Source organism: Anopheles stephensi, chromosome 3 (genome assembly GCF_013141755.1).
Source record: "Anopheles stephensi strain Indian chromosome 3, UCI_ANSTEP_V1.0, whole genome shotgun sequence".
Classification (NCBI taxonomy): Eukaryota; Metazoa; Arthropoda; class Insecta; order Diptera; family Culicidae; genus Anopheles; species Anopheles stephensi.
The window spans coordinates 65,391,855-65,407,227 of record NC_050203.1 but is presented as its reverse complement, the minus strand read 5'-3'; the positions used below and the strand labels follow the sequence as shown (position 1 = coordinate 65,407,227).

The 15,373-nt window shown below is 46.8% G+C and overlaps 2 protein-coding genes across 7 annotated transcripts; one reads left to right on the top strand and one right to left on the bottom strand.

Annotated features, from left to right (window-relative positions):
* The first annotated feature begins 825 nt into the window (after positions 1-825).
* Positions 826-12,105, top strand: LOC118511699 (elongation of very long chain fatty acids protein AAEL008004-like). Of its 5 annotated transcripts, none has more exons than XM_036055111.1 (8): positions 826-1,133; positions 2,463-2,786; positions 10,057-10,528; positions 10,605-10,685; positions 10,774-10,957; positions 11,038-11,104; positions 11,179-11,227; positions 11,315-12,105. In XM_036055111.1, exons 3-8 carry the CDS (start codon positions 10,271-10,273, stop codon positions 11,576-11,578), a joined length of 903 nt encoding a protein of 300 aa, XP_035911004.1. In that variant the 5' UTR covers positions 826-1,133; positions 2,463-2,786; positions 10,057-10,270; the 3' UTR covers positions 11,579-12,105. The 5 variants fall into 5 exon arrangements, with proteins under 5 accessions (XP_035911004.1, XP_035911001.1, XP_035911005.1 ...); XM_036055108.1 differs by having other exon boundaries at positions 2,460-2,786; XM_036055112.1 differs by lacking the exon at positions 826-1,133 and adding an exon at positions 1,685-1,875.
* A 691-nt stretch (positions 12,106-12,796) lies between these two features.
* Positions 12,797-15,322, bottom strand: LOC118511698 (elongation of very long chain fatty acids protein 4). 2 transcript variants are annotated; one of them, XM_036055107.1, is made up of 4 exons: positions 15,063-15,322; positions 14,805-14,968; positions 13,426-13,588; positions 12,797-13,340 (listed from the first exon to the last, which is right to left on the bottom strand). In XM_036055107.1, exons 1-4 carry the CDS (start codon positions 15,118-15,120, stop codon positions 13,006-13,008), a joined length of 720 nt encoding a protein of 239 aa, XP_035911000.1. In that variant the 5' UTR covers positions 15,121-15,322; the 3' UTR covers positions 12,797-13,005. The 2 variants fall into 2 exon arrangements, with proteins under 2 accessions (XP_035911000.1, XP_035910999.1); XM_036055106.1 differs by having other exon boundaries at positions 14,691-14,968; positions 15,063-15,315.
* Positions 15,323-15,373: the final 51 nt, after the last annotated feature.

Below are 15,373 nucleotides of genomic sequence, written 5' to 3'. Positions count from 1 at the left end.
GTTATCTTCCACGAGTCTTCGGCTGACTATCCAACTATACGGTATTAATAAGTCTCGTATGTCATTAGATGGTCAAGCATATCGAAGCAGGCCGTTAAGCCAAGAACATTCACAATATCAGCTATTCTTCAAGGGACTAGCGTGTATTTTAAGCCTTCTGATTGTCCATTTTGGCTGAATGATGAGTAACGCGGAAACTTAGTCTGATGATATTCAAGGTCCGGTCTGCAGCGAATAGCACATTCTAACATCCAATGCAAATCAAGTTGTACCACTCCGATCGGAAGTGGATGAGACCCGAAACGGATGTCAAACGGTGAAGGTCGATCAATAACACAGCAACGCGTGTGCGCACAACTTTCCAAAGCCCGCCTGGACAATAAATAATCCACATTAAAAATCCCATCGCTAAAAGCCCTAGTGATACGTGTTGATAGTGATTCGCATCCTATCAACTCCAGCAACCAGTAACACCCAGAAGGAAAAAAACACAGAGTTCCCCCCCGAAAATAAACCAACTCAACCAGAGCGAGACACAAAACCAACGCAGCATTCGCAGACGCTGTGGGCTATGGACGGGCACAATCGTCAAAGGTGATCTCCTTTTTCCGCTCAAGCGCTGGGATTTGAAATCCAAAGTCCACCGGTTCAGCTTCATATCAAACGACGCCACTATTTTTTTTTTTTTGTCACTGTTTTCGGCAACTGGGAAGGCGATGACTGCAACCAGCGAGCGTATCCAAATTGACGGATGTGAGCGGGACGGGTGATAAGAGGAAGAAAACCGGAGCGTATTTGCCTCGCCTTTAAACCAACCAGTCCACTAACGATTCCGTTTAGTTTAGCTGCTGCCACGAACGAATTCGGACGTTTTGTCGACGTAACGCACCAGAGAAAATCAACGATCGTTTGAAGTTTCGAAGGAGCCAGGAATCTGAACCGATAGGCTCCCAACGAACCACCGAAACACTTCATCTGCTCCCTGCCAAGAGTGTCGACAGGCTGGAAAAAAAACAGTTGCACTTCTTTCCATCTTTGCCCGGTGCTTCGGAGTGATGAATGTGTTACCGGGGGTTCGACTATGTCTGACTCCTGAGTGAGATATCTAAGTGTTGGAGTCTGACAAGAAGAAGGTTCGTTGTGCTGCTGCAATAACCCTGACAGTGTGATTCCCGTCTAATAAGTGAACGCATTAACCTCAACAAGGATACTACTAACATCGAAAGATCATAAGTGACGAACCCTAGTGTACTACTCCATTTTGTTTGTTATTGTCTACCCCGCCTAATGCTAGTGCTCAATCAGGATCGTGCTCATTGTTTTTCGCAATCGCCCAATACTACCAGACACTTTACCGAACGCAACACACGCACCCGGAGAAAATCGACGAAACGAAACGGCGTCAGCGTGAGGGAAGAAGCGAGAACTCATCGATAGAATCCTCGCGATCGTCGTAAATCTCTCGCGAGCTACAGCATCTCCAAGCGCGATCAAGCGCGTGTGTGTGTCTAAATGTGTGAATAACTTCGAGCGAACAGCACTAGCACTCTTGGCCGACAGAGAAACAGAGAGGGAAAACCCCACCTGCCAACAAACGAACGCAACGGGGACCCCCCCCCCCCCCCGCCAAAGTGATCTCTCCCCCTATTATTTTTCCATCCCAGTGAAGCTTTTATAAAGCGCAGTGCCGTTCGGTGCGTTAGATTTAATTTATTGCGTCTCCTCGGTGCGGTCGCGTCGCGCTGCTTTGCATTTGCGAATTTCGTACGAGTTCCTTGTATCCTGTGTCCACTACACCGGCTCCATTAATGCTGCGGCTGCCCGTGCGCTGAGCGGCAGAAAGTGGACAATCGATAAAGTTTTTTTTTTCCTTAGGTACAGTGCTAACAATATAAGAGATTCTTTGAGATCTAATGACACTGGATGAGTCTCTGTAAACTAGCTAAATCTACTCCGTAAGGAAGTGAAGCAAGAAAGTAAGCGGATTGCATACATTTAGGGAACTGTCTTTCTAAAGTGCTTGATCGTAAAAAAATAGTATTTTTCCGGTGTCCTGATCTGAATGAGAAAAAACAACACGTGTGATCTTAACAATAGCGGCGCCCAAACACCCTCAAAACACTCGTGCAAACAGCAGTGTGCAATTGTGTGTGCTAGTGCAAGGAACACATTACGGACCAGAATCCTTTAACGCTACGGTGCAGCCCTGCACGCCAGTGACTTGCGGGTGTTGGTAGTGAGTGTGCTCGCTGCGTTCGTGTGCGTTACCGTTGTGACAGTTCCCTTGGTATACAGCAGGAAAAGCGACCCGCATCGCGGCCTCGTATTTGCAGTTGCGCACTAGCGCGCCCAGGATATTACACGCTTTTTGTTTTGTCTCTCATTTCCATTCAACTTCATCTATCTATCTCTGTTTTTTGTCTGTCTCTTCCGTGCCCGGGCTTTTCCCCGACGTGTAGTAGTGGTAGAGGCTGTGCAGGATTCCGTCTTTACTGCAGTACACACGCGTAACCCGTGTCGAAGCTCGCAAACCACAGTGACAGTTCGTGCCGGCGGGAGGATAAACATTTCGTTGCCCCGAACACAAACCCAAAAGTGAACCAATCGGAGTGTAACGGGTGGAAATTGTAGTGGAAAACCAAGAGGAAACTATTGCCACAGTAAACGAGTGATCGGTGCTGTGTTGAAAGTATCCATCAGACGGTGGCGTTCCAGCAAAAAGGCAACGGGCGTGTACCGAACATTTTGACACATTCGCAAACGGGAACAGCTGTTCTTTGCTTGTGGTAAGTATGCGCACAGCATAGCAGTATTTCCATGTGGGGCGAGTTTGTGTTGTTGTTACGGAACGGGAAACAAGGAAGAAATTTGATTCATCTTAATCTTCGCAACTGAAATCGAGCTAAGCCAACAATGATCACTGGCAAACTATACCCCGCCCGTAATAGAAGCAGTTCATTCATGCTGTGAGAAAAATACTCCCGCCAGACTGACCTTGCCAACCATTGACAAGAGGCAGTACACAACAGCCTTCCTCGACTCGTTTTTCCCTCCCCTTCTCCCATACCCGCTCCCGCTATTCTCCCATCAACTGGAACAATCTCAATTGAGTCGAGTTTACACCGTACAAATTAAAGCATCGAGGAAAAACGGCGCTCATTACGCGTTGGGAAAACTTGGCGGGAAAATTTAATCTGTCCCACAACCACTGCGCCTGGCTACTCTTGGCGCTTGACGTTTGTGACAACAAGGTGGCTAATTTATTTATTCCGAAATTCTCAGCCCAACTTGGCGGCTTTTTGTTTTTTGTTTCTCACTTCCAAAAGTCGAAGGTCAACGAATTAGTGTGGCATTGCATTGTGAGACAGGTCCCAAACCTGCACACGAATTAATTTACTCTCGTTCTCGCTTTACCATTGGTGGGTCATTATCCGGCTTACCTTTTTTCTTTTGGGTAATGCATTTTTCACTGCACGCACTTTGATCGCTTGCGTTGCGATAAGAGGTACAAAATTTGGCAACACTCACCGGGACCGAGCCCAACCTCTGTGTGGGGTGATCATACGCCGGCGGGACGACGATCTAAGTTCGTTAGCCACCTGCGCCACGCTAATGATCGGAACGAAATGTTTGCGGTGGAATTTTCTAGATTTTTGGGGAAGGTTTTACGGGTTGGGCTACACAGAAGATTGAAGAAGGTTTGTTAATATCTTCTATGAGACCCGCGTTTAGTTGGCACGAGCTTGCAGCCTGCTTACAGTTTAGCCTCTGGGGGCTAGTGGGCTAGTACAACAGGTAGTAGACTCGAGGTGATACGAAAAAGCAAGGCCCATTCATACAAAAAAGACTCAACTCCATACAGGTCGCATGTCGCGTTTGACGAAAGCTGTTTGTCATTTCCATCCGGGGGCTAAGCAAATGGACAAGCGACCTCGTACAGCTCGTGTGTCTGTGTGGTTTTTTTTCGCCTAGTAGCTTCTATCAACAAACTAGCTGCAGCCGTCATAAACGCCGATGAACTCGTAAACAGATCGTAAATGTCAAATCAGAAGGGAAATTCCTTGGACGGTTGGGCGGTTGAAGGCTTTGCGTCGCGTGGGCTAAAGACGCAATTTTGGACGCAGCAGATCCCTCGCCGCTAAGCACATCATCAGCCTTGTGTGGTTGGATTAAGTTTGTTTACTCCGGTGCTAAGTGTGATACACTGTTTAGCCGAGAACCACCTGGAAGTGTAGTGTTCAGTGGCCACCAACTAGCAGCAGCATCAGCAGCAACTTGACGGTAGAATCTTTCGAGAACAGGTTTGTGCTGCTAGCGTCAGCAACGGAATCGTAGCTATTACTACCACTACACCGACTAGAAACCATGCCGACGAGCGAATGCAAATAATCGTACATCATGTAAGAAGCGCCTATCTTAATCATCTTTTAGATCACGATCCGGCGATTGAATAGAAATCCAACCGGCACGTATCTATTTTGCGCGAGCGAGAGAGTCAGAGAGAGAGAGAGAGAGATCGCGTAGAGAAATGCTACTAGAATTCCATCTAAGTACTGCGAGTATCATCTTCCTCGCATTTAATTCGCAACCTTTACCTATTTGTAGTAACTTCATCTTCCCATTACACCGGATCACAGCGGATTCTCAGCCCCGGGGAAAAAAGGGAATTTTCCACCCGGTTTAAAACTGTCGACTCATTATGATTCCTGCCGACGAATTCAATCGCGTTACATCGCAGATAAAGGTGGCTAAAGTATTAATAGGTTCACCCATTTTGTGATTGAGTAAACGCGTAACATCATCCTCCCAGGCACATGTGTCGTTGCGTGTCGGGCAGTTCGAATCGACGAGCAGCAAATTAATTGCAAAGGTTCACGCCACAAAGCTTTAATCAGCAAGGTGTAGTAAATCAATGGCAAACTGTTCGGTTCGTGTCGCGCGTGTGTGTGACCCGGGAGCGATCATACGGAAGGTGGGCTGGGCAATGGATCTAATAATAACCCTGCACACTGTGCGATCACCAATCGTAAGTCGGGTAGCCGGCGCACAGACGATCGACGGTTCCGGTTCTACAAGCCAGCGGTGACGAAATGTTCGTTGGAAAGTTTCGAGTGCGAATGAAAGCGGCCATAAATGAAGGCCTCAATTATGGCACTATTAGCCGACCGACAGACTGTGTCGTCAATGGATCCTTGAGCTACGGGATGAGATTGCACAGGGGCTTAGTGGCCCTTTACCTCAATTAGGTCAATTGCTGTACAAACCCAGCCCTAGGAACTAATCGATTATTGATGAAACCGATTCATCTTAAATGAACCTTGTCGGGTGTTGTGACACCGAAACCCTTATTGAAGGGATTCAATTACTTAGCTCGTCTAAAACTCTAACAAACTGTCTAAAATTTGTTCACTAATCGAGCACCATTAACAGCTCGGTATATCAACAAACCCAATCCCGCACATAGACGTAACAGAAGAAACCTGTTTCAAGTGCAGCTCGCCATCCGAAACAAGCAACCTTCACCACCGTACTGTAGCACCATGTAGCGCAATTGAGCGCAATGTCGTCAGTACACCGGCGTCGTCGTCGTCGGGTAACGAGTCGGAAATTGAACTTGACCCACGATCACCGCTTAGGCAATGACCGTTCATCGTTGGAGAATGTTGAATTTCATTCGAAACGGGCACCAGAATGCAACAGATGTACGCTTTCTTCGCCAACTTGCCCTCCATGAGGGAAACGAAAGACTTCAACGCCTTGTTTTTTCTCAACGCGACGAACCCCCTTCACTCGGTCGCGATCGTATGGATTGCGGTTATGTGTTTTTCTTTTTTGTTTCTACCTACTTACAAACCACTTTCATTCTCTCTTTCTCTACCTCGTTTCACTTCACTCTTGCACGGTTTGTGTGATTAGGTAATAGGTCGGCTGCTACTGCCCGACTATAGCGGCGGCAAGATGCTGCAAATGACGCTGTGTCGCGAGTCGGCACGGTTCCGTAGGCTCGCACGCTAGGTCGCTCACCCAGTAGTGGCACAGAAACACGACCGGCCGGTATCTGGCAGCACCAATGCTACCCTACTGTTCCATTTATCGGAAAAGCATCACGTCACAGCGCCGGTATGCCCCCAATACGGGAAGATAATGATTTTTGGACACTAAACACTAACCACCAGCATGTGTTTGTGTCGTATGCGTGAGTCTAAGGTTGGTTCGCATCTCCTCTGAAAATCATCACCGTGTAAAACAAAATAAAAAAAAGCTTCACTTTCGTTAACGCACTGGCCTTCATTTTGGGCTTCCATACTAATCATCATGCGCTGCCAGCTAGCCTGGTACGGACGCACACCCATACTCCCGTTCCGTGGGGCAACGGCGCTTGAAAACTTATTCGGCAATCGAGATTAACTGTTACCAGCTAGTTCGCCGCTAGCTGCCACAGCATCGTTGCATCAGTGCAGTTTTTTGGTTTTGGTTTTTGCCAGCCCAAAAACTATGCTTCGTTTGCGACAGGGCTATTTAGTTAGGCAGAGGGAAATCACGCAAGATTAGACACGGGCGCTTTAAGTAACACCCTTGAGGTTGATAAATGGACTACCTTTTTGGCAGGGAGATGAATTATTTAATATCAGCTAATCGACGACCAGAGTGCTGTGACTGCGAACGCTCGGAAGGCTAATGTGTTGCCATTAGACAGGCGTGATCTCGATGTATCGATCATTTGACATAAGTTTGCTTTTCCTTTCGCCTGGATACTAACTCTTCAAGGTTGCCTTCAAATATTTTCGATTGTTGCGCCACCGCACAAGAACCTTTTCACTGCTACGTCGGTGCACCGGCACACGTGCCACGATCGGTGTCACTTGGGAAGAAACGAAATCGTGCCAAAAAATTTACAAACAATCCCCACGACAAACACACACACTACAAAACGAGCCCGATTGCTCAACAGCGTTACCGTCCGGATGATGATGATGATGATGATGATGGGCCACACTAGGTCAGGTGGTTGCTGCTCGGTGACAACCACTCACAGCCCCATCCCTGACCTATGAATCATTTCATTTTCACTTCATCTTTTCAACGAAACACCGGCATCAAAAACATCTCCCAAGTGCCTAACCACCGAGCCGCCGTTGTCTGCCCAGCGCGACAACGACCATGGGACGCTGTGGCCGGCGGTAAATATTTGTTCCCTCGGTTGTCCACACCTTCAAACTGCCTCGCAGTCATTTCTTTTGAACGCCGATCACCATCACACACGGACAAGTTCAATTGAAAGCAAATCTGTATGTGCATGTGCGTGTTTGCATTTCACCTGCCAGGCTCGTTTTTGGGACCGCGATCTGACATTGAATATTATTAAGTGCCCGTAGGGAATGTTTGTTGACGTATGGCAGCTCAAGGGTGAACTCAAGCCGTTAGATGCGAAGCAGTGTAACGCCTTATGACACCTGCTGTGGCAAAACGTAATTTTATATTTCATTCATAAACTGCACGATCTCTTGCTTGTAATTAAGAAAAGTTTGCAAAATATTTGAATTAAGCGATTTACATTTACACCACCTCGTATGCAGGACTGACTATCCAGCCCGGGTAAAACAAGTCACAGAAGGACATAAATGGCATGTCAAAACCTTTCGAGGCAGATTTTTGATCTCATCTGCTGCTTCTTGGTCTGCTCTTCTGAGGACTTTTTTGAGACATGGCAAAGTCTATAAATCTTTGTCACGTCTCGAATCTTCAGGACCAGGACAGCATTCCAAGGCCAGGATCCAGGACTACATCTGATCTCCGAAACATTCAACTCTACTTGATCTTACCAAGGAGCTTGTCAAATCTCATATGCCATAATTGGAGTGCCACGTCTGTTTGACCCATTTGACGTTAAATTGATTAATTTACGGAAAACCATAGGATCAGATGAGTGTTTAACGCTGCAAACCGCTTTCGTATTGTGTAGCGGCATTAAACCCAGCTTAATTGTTTTAAAACTATAATTGAAGGACTTACAATCAAAAAAGAATAGAATACCAGACTTGAGACAATATTTTTTTTAAATCAATAACTCTTGGACACATGTTTCTCTTTCTGTGAAAACAATTTAGAAATAAGTGGATCATAAATTATTTCTTACCCGCAATGCAGACCAAGCATGGCCGTCTATGAATTGTTCCGATTGATGTCAAAAGCTTTGAAAATTGTTAAAGAAACACTCAGATACTCTACTAAGATTTTTTCCTGTACAACAAAATATTATTAAACTCAAGTTGGTTATAATCATAACGACATAACGCTATGCATCAGACAGGATTTCTACTTAATTACTGCTTGAAATCCCCTCTTGCCATTCTTGCCGCTCGATCAGAAGGAAGCACTTGAGTAAAAGAAACAAAAAATAAATATTTGCGCTCATAACAAACCGGATCCACAGTGTCTGTAACTTTTATTTAACCTCAAATATTGTCTTTTGCTAATTTCGGTAAGCCTTGCTGGCAGCTGGATTCTAATTCTAGCAACACAGCCATCCCAATCAAACATCAACACAACAATTTGTTTCCCCGTTTTTCTACATGCTTCTGCATTATTTACGTTCGCGTCCGCTACAACGGCACGTGCTTGTGTGCTCAGGCCGAAAGTCCGTCGTTCGGAAGGAACTTTTCACACCGGCCAGCGTTGGTGAGCCGTTGTTGCAAAACATGTGCCTGCTCACCGCTTCCACATTCCTAGCGCATGTGGCGCATCAACATAACAGCTAACAGAAGTCAAGGACGCGGTGGAGCGATAATTTCCTTAGCTGCTGGAAGGTCTCTATCGCTACCGTACCGGCCGTCATTCTTCGTCACATCCTCACTAAACATTGCTCCGCGATCATGTCGTGCCGGGTAGTCGTTCTTGTGCCGATTGGGAAATCGCCACCGATGGATGGGAAGTCGTAAACAAGCATAAGCCACGGTTTGCAACGATCAGTGTCACTCCGATCAGCGGTTTTGCAATGCCTGCAGTACCGCGCTACCGTACCTAGCTAAAACCCTTTACCCAGGGGGACCAACTATCTACCGACTGATTCTAAGGTCAACCGGCCGCAGATGGTAAAACCGCCACGTTTCAATACCATCCGTCAAGTGATATCGCCGTTACACGATCTGCTAGAAGGCAACAAAGACGATTCGATTCGTCAGCCACGGCGTTACGATCGGTAAAGTCGCAGGGAGTTTTTTGAATTGCTTTCAAGGGAGTTTATCACTTACCGTTGCATCCGTAGATCGCCAGCCGCTTGTGTTCCTTTATGATATCACTTCCAAACAGTAGGTCTCTTCACAATCTTCCAATATAGCGCCATTAAAATCGTTTTCCGTATGCTTTAATTTAGCATAATTCTAATGCCACTCACATTATATTCGAGCCGGAAACAAACTTGTTCTAACTGGCTGAACTGCAGCTGAACGGCATCGCCACCGTTTCGTTAAGCCGTCGTGGCGGTGATACTGTGAATGTTTAATGAAATGTCACCGAGTTGCTACATCGTCTGCAACAAGGAAATCAATGTTAAGCAGGAAATGATACTGTTTGCTGTCTGCTGAGTAGCGTCCAGCAAAAAAAAAAAACACATAGATTCCAGTATTTCTATGCGACTGACCGGAAAACGGTACATCGGCCCTGAATGATGCATTATTCGTATGGATTAATATTGCAAACTCTACCAGCAGGGGAACTACATCCATGAAAAGTAGTCAACAACCTGCACGGCACCTCCAAGCAATCGTCACGTGCTGAATTCATTAGACCAGGACTGTATATCAGCTGCCGGAGTAGGTGTTCTTTACATTACCGATTCAAACTGCAAGTGGTCAATGAATGCGAACATGATTCCTTCCTAGCATCTCCAACCGTAACAACTTCCCAGCTGGTGATTTTTAATAAATCCCTCTCGTGTGTGTGTTTCTTGACATTTGTTTGGACTTTACCTTTGCCACACCTTTGATGTAATTGATGTACAACATTTATTAATGCGAGCTTTATTTGTCCAATTCTCAATCTCTCTCTCTCGAACAGATACAATCCCAAAAGACTTCCACAACCGGTCAATGTCAACACTGTACACCGACGCTCACTAGCCTCATCATTTCACAATCAAGTGCTAAACACAGCTCGCCCGGTCCGATTGCAGCAGCTGCCGCTCGAGCGTGTAGACAGCAGTGTACCAGTGTACCTTCCTTAAAAGTCTGATACCTCCCAAAACAGAACCACCCAAAAAACACAAACAAAAATGGCTTCCACCACAAACGCAACCACATCGTCCAACTACTGGGACTTCCTGTTCACCGAGCTGGCCGATCCGCGGACAAACCACTGGCCGCTGATATCTTCGCCGGTGCCAGGTTTAACCATCATTGCCAGCTACCTGTACTTTGTGCTCAACTTTGGCCCCAAGTACATGGCCAACCGAAAACCGTTCCAGATGCAGAAGACCCTGGTCGTGTACAACTTCATTCAAGTGCTAGTCAGCATATATCTGTTCGCTGAGGTATGTGACCAGTTTGCTAGCTGTCTGTCCAGGCTGTTAGTTCTTTGGTTTACGTTTGCTTTTTTCCGCACTGCAGGGTCTGGACGGTGCCTGGCTACGGCACTACAGCTGGAGATGTCAACCGGTGGACTTTAACGATAATCCTGTCGCGATGAGGGTAAGGACAAATGATCGCATTAGGTTTTGTGGTTTTTTGTGGCAAGATTTAATGTGATCTTGCATGCTTTTTAATGCCGTTTGTATAGGTCGCTCGCGGCTGCTACGTCTACTTCCTGGCGAAAATCTCGGAGCTGCTGGACACGGTGTTCTTCACACTGCGGAAGAAAGACAACCAGATTACCTTCCTGCACCTGTACCACCACACCGTGATGCCAATGATCTCTTGGGGCGCTACCAAGTACTACCCCGGAGGGCATGGAACCTTCATCGGTTAGTTCGAACATCTTTTTCTTGATCGTTTCTTATTGCGCCGGTTGTAACATCGCTCTTTTTCACTCCGATCCTCACAGGTGTGATCAACTCGTTCGTGCACATTGTGATGTACACGTACTACATGATGGCCGCGATGGGACCTCAGTAAGTTCAGAAATGTTACAAAAAAAGCTCTCGATCCAACCTATTTTGATGTCGTTTCGCAATTATTCTTACAGGTACCAGAAGTACCTCTGGTGGAAGAAGTACATCACCAACCTGCAGATGGTAAGAACATTGAGCTGCCTCAAGATTATCGATCAATCAATACGTTTAACACCCGACATTTTTCACACACTTCCACCCCAAACACAGGTCCAGTTCGGTATGGCTTTCGCTCACTCCGCTCAGCTGCTGTGGACCGACTGCGGCTACCCACGCTGGTCCGTGTTCTTCACCCTCCCGAACGCGATCTTCTTCTACATGCTGTTCAACGACTTCTACAAAAAATCGTACGGATCTAAAAAGCCCGCCGCTGCCGCTGGTGCTGTCGCCGCCACCCCAGTCACTGCCACCGATGCCACCGTCAAACCGATCGAAAACAATAACTCGCCAAAGGTCGCCAGCAAGGAGCTGTGAGGCATGTCAGTCCCACCGGCTCGACGCCACCGATCCACAAGTCTTCAACGTAAAACGTAACAAACCAACAAAACCAATAGATATCAAACGGCGCCATCACGTCGAGGTGATGCCGGGCCCCAAAAATCTTCCTACGCCGCAACCACAGCTCGACCGACTGTTCCGATTGCAGCTGCAGCCCATCGTACCAGCGGGACGGGACAGTGTTCCGTTTTCTCAACGTACCTTGAATGTAGTACCATGATAGCCAGTGCGTGCTAGTTTGCCCAGATTGCCTTCTTCCGGGTCAGAGGTGTGTGTGTGTGATGCACAGAAATAAGGAGAGCGATCGAGGGAGAGCAGAGAAGATGTCCCGAACGGAAGGATATCCAAGCGGCCAAAGCTCAACGGGGGAGGAAAAGGCCGCATAGGGCGAGTGATCGATTCCGAAATCGTACGGTTAGGTAGCGATCTAGTGTAATGTTAGCCAGTAAGATTATTTCGTTTTATAAAGAAAAATAAATTAATGATACAACTGAAACAAACGATCCACATCGAAATTCTTACATCACTGGAAGTCTGGTTACACTCACCATTAGCTTCAGAGACCCCAAACCAGAGCTCTGCTCTCCAGCTTTGGACACACTTTTACTTTTGCTACACAACTAAAAGGAAACGTACCAAAAGGTAAGAGACAATCGATCGCAACTAATCGCTGCCGACCCTCCCAAGGTCGATTGCATGACGGGTTTGACCGACTTGTCAGTTGTCAATTTCTAGTTGAAATCTCTCTGAGTGTCTGTTTCCTTCTCTTAACGCCTACCCAGCTTTTCTTTCTCTGCACTAGATTACCTAAACACGTGATATTGCTTCTTGCTTTCGTTCTGTTTGTTATTGATTGTCACATCGAACCAACGCCAACACCGCAGTCGGTTCAGACCAAAACGCGGCACAGTTTTTTTTGGGCACACTCAAATTTTGAGCCTAGGTTTGCATAATTTCCCCGTCCAGGAGGTTCGTGTCGGGTCCCATCAGCGTTTGGAACGAGTTGTGCGAGCCGAAGCGCGTACATTCCTTTGGCGAACTGGATACAAACGGCTCTGAAACGACCATTTTTTCGATTCCCATCCCCTTTGCCGGTGTTTCGAAATGAAACCAAACGCTTGGCCGCATCGTAATGTCGCGTGGCCGAAGGTTCGGTATATGGGCGATACCCGTGGAGTGAACGAAGCAGAGAAAGAACCGGTTTAGCGTATTGGTTTTATTTCGGGAACGGATGATGCCGTCAACAGAAGCGGTCACACACGTATGACAGCATCCCGGCTGCTGACGTTGAACCAGCTTTTTTTGGAGTGTTTAGGCAATTTAAGGTAGCATCTTATTTGAATTACTGACTTAGTTATTAAAGTATTAACGTCTCTAATTGTTTATTAACTAAAATACGACGCTTAATCCACCTTCGCGCCAACCGGCCGCTTCTGATACGCCTTCCGGTAGAAATTGATAAACAGAAACAGGAAGATGGTAATGTTGCTGACGAAGAAGTACGTTAATGCGCGCGGCACCTGACACTGCATGCTGTTGATGAGCACGAAATAGCACAGCATAATGCCGAACTGCAGCAGCTGTAGCGTCGTTAGATAGCGCTTCCAGAACAGGTACTTCTGGTCCCAGAGACGCTTCTCGAGCGGGGTCTGCGGTCCGAGTGCCGCCAGCAGGTAGTACGTGTACATGAAAATGTGCACGAACGAGTTCAGCACGCCAATAAACGCTGCCTGTGTTCCTGTTTGCAGGGTGGAAAAGGGGTGTTTGGGTTAGTTTCCGGTTTGCTAGACGCATTTCCACAAGCCGCCCGCCCCACAACTTACCGGGAATGTACTTCAGATAGAACCACGTGAACAGTACCATTATCGTGTGATGGTACACGTGCAGAAACGAGACCTGGTTCTGTTTCTTGCGCAGCACGAAGAACACGGTGTCGAGGAGTTCGAAGATTTTCAGCATCAAGTACACCCAGGCACCGGTCCAGACCTTAAGGGAAGCAGAGAATGCAAGTCGTTAAGAGCTAACTATTTTTGTTTTTAAATTAGCTTTCTATTAGATTACTGCCAACTCTTCAGTGTTCTGATGGGCATAGAAATAAAGGGTTCCTCGACTTTACTTGTTACTTTTGTTTGATACCTGCCAGTAAGGCTTATTTATCAAACTTCAAATAAAGTTCCATCCTCCTCACATGTGTCACTGCAAAAAAACCAAATATCTAATACAGGGTTCAACAATCAATTCCCAGATCGCATCAAATCAACTACCGAAAGCAATGATCATTACTGAATCGCAAATGACTTAAATAAATCATACCTATTTCACAACACAAAAGACTTGCCGAGTCACGGCGTTGCCAAGCAAAACAAAACCAATAATCCAATCATACATTAGCTCGCAAACTAAATTACTTGCAACGCAAGATCATGTTCTCTGTCGGCATGTGTGTGAAATCTCGTCTGGATCATGGTTATTCACACTGATTCCTCAGCAGAAGAAAGGTTAATCGAACAGTGTGAATAAAGCTAATAAACCTCTCATCAAAACAGGAAGCATCCCTCCATTTCGTTGCCTTTTTTTGTGCGTCTCATCTTAAGCAAGTAACGCACCACCGTCTGGCGTGTCTCCCAACAAAAAACAAAACAGAACGAAGCAACCAAAACGAATCCATTGAGCAGAACTGCTCAAGGAAATGAATACATTAAGCAACAACAAAAAATACTAGCAACAGCAACGTCCAGAGTTGGGAAGCCTTCTGCCACCTTCCGGGCTCCCAGCACACATGGTTGGTGGAACGAAATTAATCACTGTAATGAGTTTAACCTCCATTGGGGGCACACTGCTCCATAGGCTTAATCTCCATTTTCCAAGCTCCGGATTGCCCGTCTGGATCTTGCTGACGTATGGGTGTGCAATCAGGTGTGAGGGGTTTTCCCACTTATTAATACTGCCATGTGCCATTTTGATTAGCAGACTCGCGCACACGCACAGTCGTAAACAGGCTTAATCGCCACCTGTAACTGAGCCGCATCTTGCTTGCGCTCGCGGTTTTGGGCAGAATGGGGGCATCGACAGCTAATTTTCTGTTTACCGTCAGCTGGAGCTCTTTGCTAACGCCAGTCATCGGTTCACCGCAGGACATCGACATGTACTGTGCAAAGAGGCCGGTAAAGAAGGGTGCCAGACAGAACGCGGTCGATATCACCACTTGCGAAGCATTGTACACGATCAGTGTGTACTTCATCTCGAACGGTTTCCGGCGTTCCATCCAGCGTGGTCCAATCCACAGGACGAACAGAAGGTACAGCCCTGTGATGGTGAGGATCGGTGTCGGTGTTTGCATCAGTGGCCAGGCATCGATAACAGGATCTGGAAGCACACACACACACCATGAATCACAATCACACACATTTTAAACCAATTAACGTTCGAAGGGGACAAGAATCTGGAAGCTAGTTCGTACCTGCGCCCTTGGAGAAATTGCGATACTGCACCGAAATTCTTTCCACATAATTACTCATCGTGGTAACGCTTTTTGTGTTTTCACTTTCAATCACAGCCGACACCACAACTCGAAGAAGTCACCTATCCCTCTGTGAGCCACCCCGAAGCACTCTGATCTGCTCAAGCTCGCGCACCGTCACGGACTGATCAGGAAGTTCGACGCTAGCAACCGCGAAACAGACTCGGGTTGCGAAATTCCGGCAAGAAAAGTGAAACCAAGGAAAGTGTCTTCCTCGCTGGTGACCCTCCCTACCACAGTCAGCAAAACAA